At 37.5% G+C, this 3,304-nt stretch overlaps 1 protein-coding gene across 1 annotated transcript; it reads left to right on the forward strand.

Moving 5' to 3' along the window:
- Nucleotides 1-1,128: 1,128 nt before the first annotated feature.
- Nucleotides 1,129-2,766, forward strand: LOC145642574 (uncharacterized). Its single transcript, XM_081693773.1, has 2 exons — nt 1,129-1,912; nt 2,027-2,766. The coding sequence occupies exons 1-2, from the start codon at nt 1,129-1,131 to the stop codon at nt 2,764-2,766; spliced, it is 1,524 nt and encodes a 507-aa protein (XP_081549899.1).
- The last annotated feature ends 538 nt before the right edge of the window (nt 2,767-3,304 follow it).

The raw sequence follows: 3,304 nt of genomic DNA on the forward strand, positions 1-3,304 counted from the left end.
AAAACACTTTATAGGCTAAACCTCCTAGTACCATATGATTTTGGAATGGAGCCTCCTTTGATATTGTGGAGTGGACTCTCTCTTAATTTGAGGGTGCGGCCCAGACCCATACTTAACACCCACTCCTTTCGTTGGATATCAAATTGAACGAATTCGAAATTTTAAAATTATTTTGAAGAGATTGGATACGAGTTTAGGGAAAAACGAACAATTTGGAGAGTTATAACACGTACCTCCGATTTTTATTATTTGCAACTTTAAAATATTTTATATCTCACAAATAATTACCCAAAAGTTGCAAATAATAAATATCGGAGGTAATAATAATAATATTGATTTGTTGGGTATCTTATACTCCGTAGATTGATAGTGTAAGAAATTCAATATGTAATCCTTGAACATAAGTGATTATTGGATATAAACTAACATGAGCTAATTAAAGTTAAGTGATCGAATTGACTATTCGATTTATTTTATGATGAAATTAGTATATTGTCACTTGATTAGTCTCAAAATTTCAATAAAGAGCAAATTTTGCGTGAGACTGGTCTCATTGCGAGTCATATATATCGGACAACAATAATCTATTATCTAACATTTATAATCTAATAAGTAGTATCTAACATGAGAAATCTAATATCTGACATTGATAGTCTAATGTTAATACAAGGCATGATTCTATTGATTCTATTCTGCTGCCCTGCTGTTCATTCTCTCTGTCTAACTCCAAGGCCACTTTAGTAATATGCTTGTTTTTTAGCCGCTATTTCCTTTTACTTGTAATGATCATGTAATGGTGATTGGTTCTATGCCTCACCTGCTTTTTTGTCTTCTAGCCACTATATATTCTGCTGTACTAAGTCCTTGGATGAACAATGAGAATGACCTAATTACTTCTGCCTCATTTCCTTCTATTCTTCTTCTCTCTGCATTCTAAAGATCTGAGCTTTATCTCCTTGCACTGATTGAGCTATTTCACTCTTTATGGTATCAGAGCCAACAGTGTAACATCGGGATTGTTTTACCTCAGTTCTATTTCTTTTCTGGTCATTGATAATCTCATTTGATTGATAAAGACTCTGTTTTTTATCTCTTCAAAGGCAAAAATCTCATCTTTATTAAACCATCATGGCTGCTGATACTTCCAGTCCTTTGTATTTACATCCGAATGATGGTTCTTACTCCATTTCTGTTGATAAGCTTACAGGAGCAGCTGACTACAGATCTTGGAGGAGATCGATGGAGATTGCACTCTCTTCGAAGAAAAAGCTCGGCTTTGTAACAGGCAGTGTGCTGAGATCTACATATGCTGCTGATGTTGCTAAATCAGAACAGTGGGATACATGCAAATCCATGGTAATTTCTTGGATTCGTGCTTGTTTATCTGACACTATAAAGAAATCTGTCTTGTATGTTAGTACTGATAGAGAGACATGGGTTCAATTAGAAAAACGTTTTTCAATGGCTAATGGCTCTAGAAAGTATAAACTGAACAGAGATATATATAATCTTAAGCAAAATCATGAATCTGTGAATGTATACTACACTTCCTTAACAAGTTTGTGGGAAGAGCTGGATGCTATGAATATATTGCCTACTGTATCTGAAAACTCAGCAGATGTGAGAAACTTGTTAAATGTTATTGCAAAATATCAAGAAGAGAGCAGACTTTTTCAGTTCTTAAATGGTCTAGATGACAACTACAGTGCTATGAGAAGTCAAATCTTGATGTTGACACCCCTTCCCACAGTTGAGTCTGCTTGTTCAATGTTGCAACAAGAGGAAAGCCAGAGGGAAATTCTTGATTTTTCTGGTATTGTTGAACCTAGCAGTTCTGCCATGTATAGCAGGCAACAGACACAACAATTTGGTCAGGGAAATGAGAAAAACTTGACTTGTGGAGCTTGTGGTGGTAAGGGTCACTCCCAAAAAAGGTGATGGAGTGTCATTGGGTATCCAAAATGGCACCACAAACACAAAACACATCCTGCTCCAAATTCGACCAAGGCTGCTGAAAAAAATCAAGATCAGAAATGGTCTGGAGCGAGGTCTTCTCCCAGGGCTGCAGCAGCTGCTAGCACAAGCACTAGTGGCAGCATCACCTTGACTCAAGAGCAGTTTGCTAAACTCCTCAGACATAGTTCATCTTCTAATGCTGCAGTGCAACAAAAAGGAGAAGAAACAGATGAAGAACTGGAATGTTTCTCTGGAATGGTGTCCTGTCTCTCTGCTGTTAGTGTGTGTGAAGACTGGATAATTGACTCCGAGGCCTCAGATCACATGACTTCATCAGTGCAAAATTTATCAAAACCTCAGCAAGTCCATCCACAGCTGAAAATCAATTTGCCAACTGGAGACACATCTCTTATCTCACACATTGGCTTTGCTGAACTTGCCAATTCTTTGGTGCTGAAAAATGTACTTTGTGTGCCACACTTCAAACACAATTTTCTATCTGTAAACAAACTGGTGAAAGACTCTCAATGTGAAGTGGTTTTCTATGGAAGTCACTGTGTGATCAAAGACATAAACTCAAACAAAATCAAAGGTTTGGGAAAAATGAAAAATGGATTGTATTACTTGGTTAACAAACCATTTGATCAGAATTTGAGTGTGACTCAACTGGTTGGTCACTTGAACAAAGGTGACAGTGATAGTTGCAGCTATACTTCTCTCAGTGCAACATCAAAAAGGAATACTGTATCATTTCCTATTTGGCATCATAGGCTGGGGTATGCCTCAGTCAGCAAAGTTGAAACACATTGAGTGTGTGAGACAGACAATCTCAGGGAATAATTAAGTGTGTGTGACCTGTCCAATGGCAAAATTCACAAAGCAACCTTACAGTTTGAGTGAATCACATGCCAAGACACCCTTTGAATTGGTTCACATGGACATATGGGGGCCTTACAAGGTCTGTACTAGAGGCAAATACAGATATTTCTTGACCCTGGTTGATGATTTTTCAAGAATGACTTGGGTGTATCTATTGCAACATAAGTCAGAAGCTCTCACTCAGTTCAAAGCTTTCAGCAACTATGCTAATAATCACTTTGACAGAAAAATAAAAATTCTGAGATCAGACAATGCTTTGGAGTTTGAGGATGGTCACTGTCAAGATTTCTTTGCAAGCATGGGAATTGTGCATCAAACTTCTTGTGTGGATAGACCACAACAAAATGCAAGAGTGGAGAGAAAACATAGACATATTCTGGAAATTGCTAGGGCAATCAGATTTTAAGCAGGCCTGAGTCTCTCTTTTTGGGGTGATTGTGTGATGACAGCTGTGCACATAATTAATAGA

Source organism: Chenopodium album, chromosome 8 (genome assembly GCF_948465745.1).
Source record: "Chenopodium album chromosome 8, dcCheAlbu1.1, whole genome shotgun sequence".
Taxonomy (NCBI): Eukaryota; Viridiplantae; Streptophyta; class Magnoliopsida; order Caryophyllales; family Amaranthaceae; genus Chenopodium; species Chenopodium album.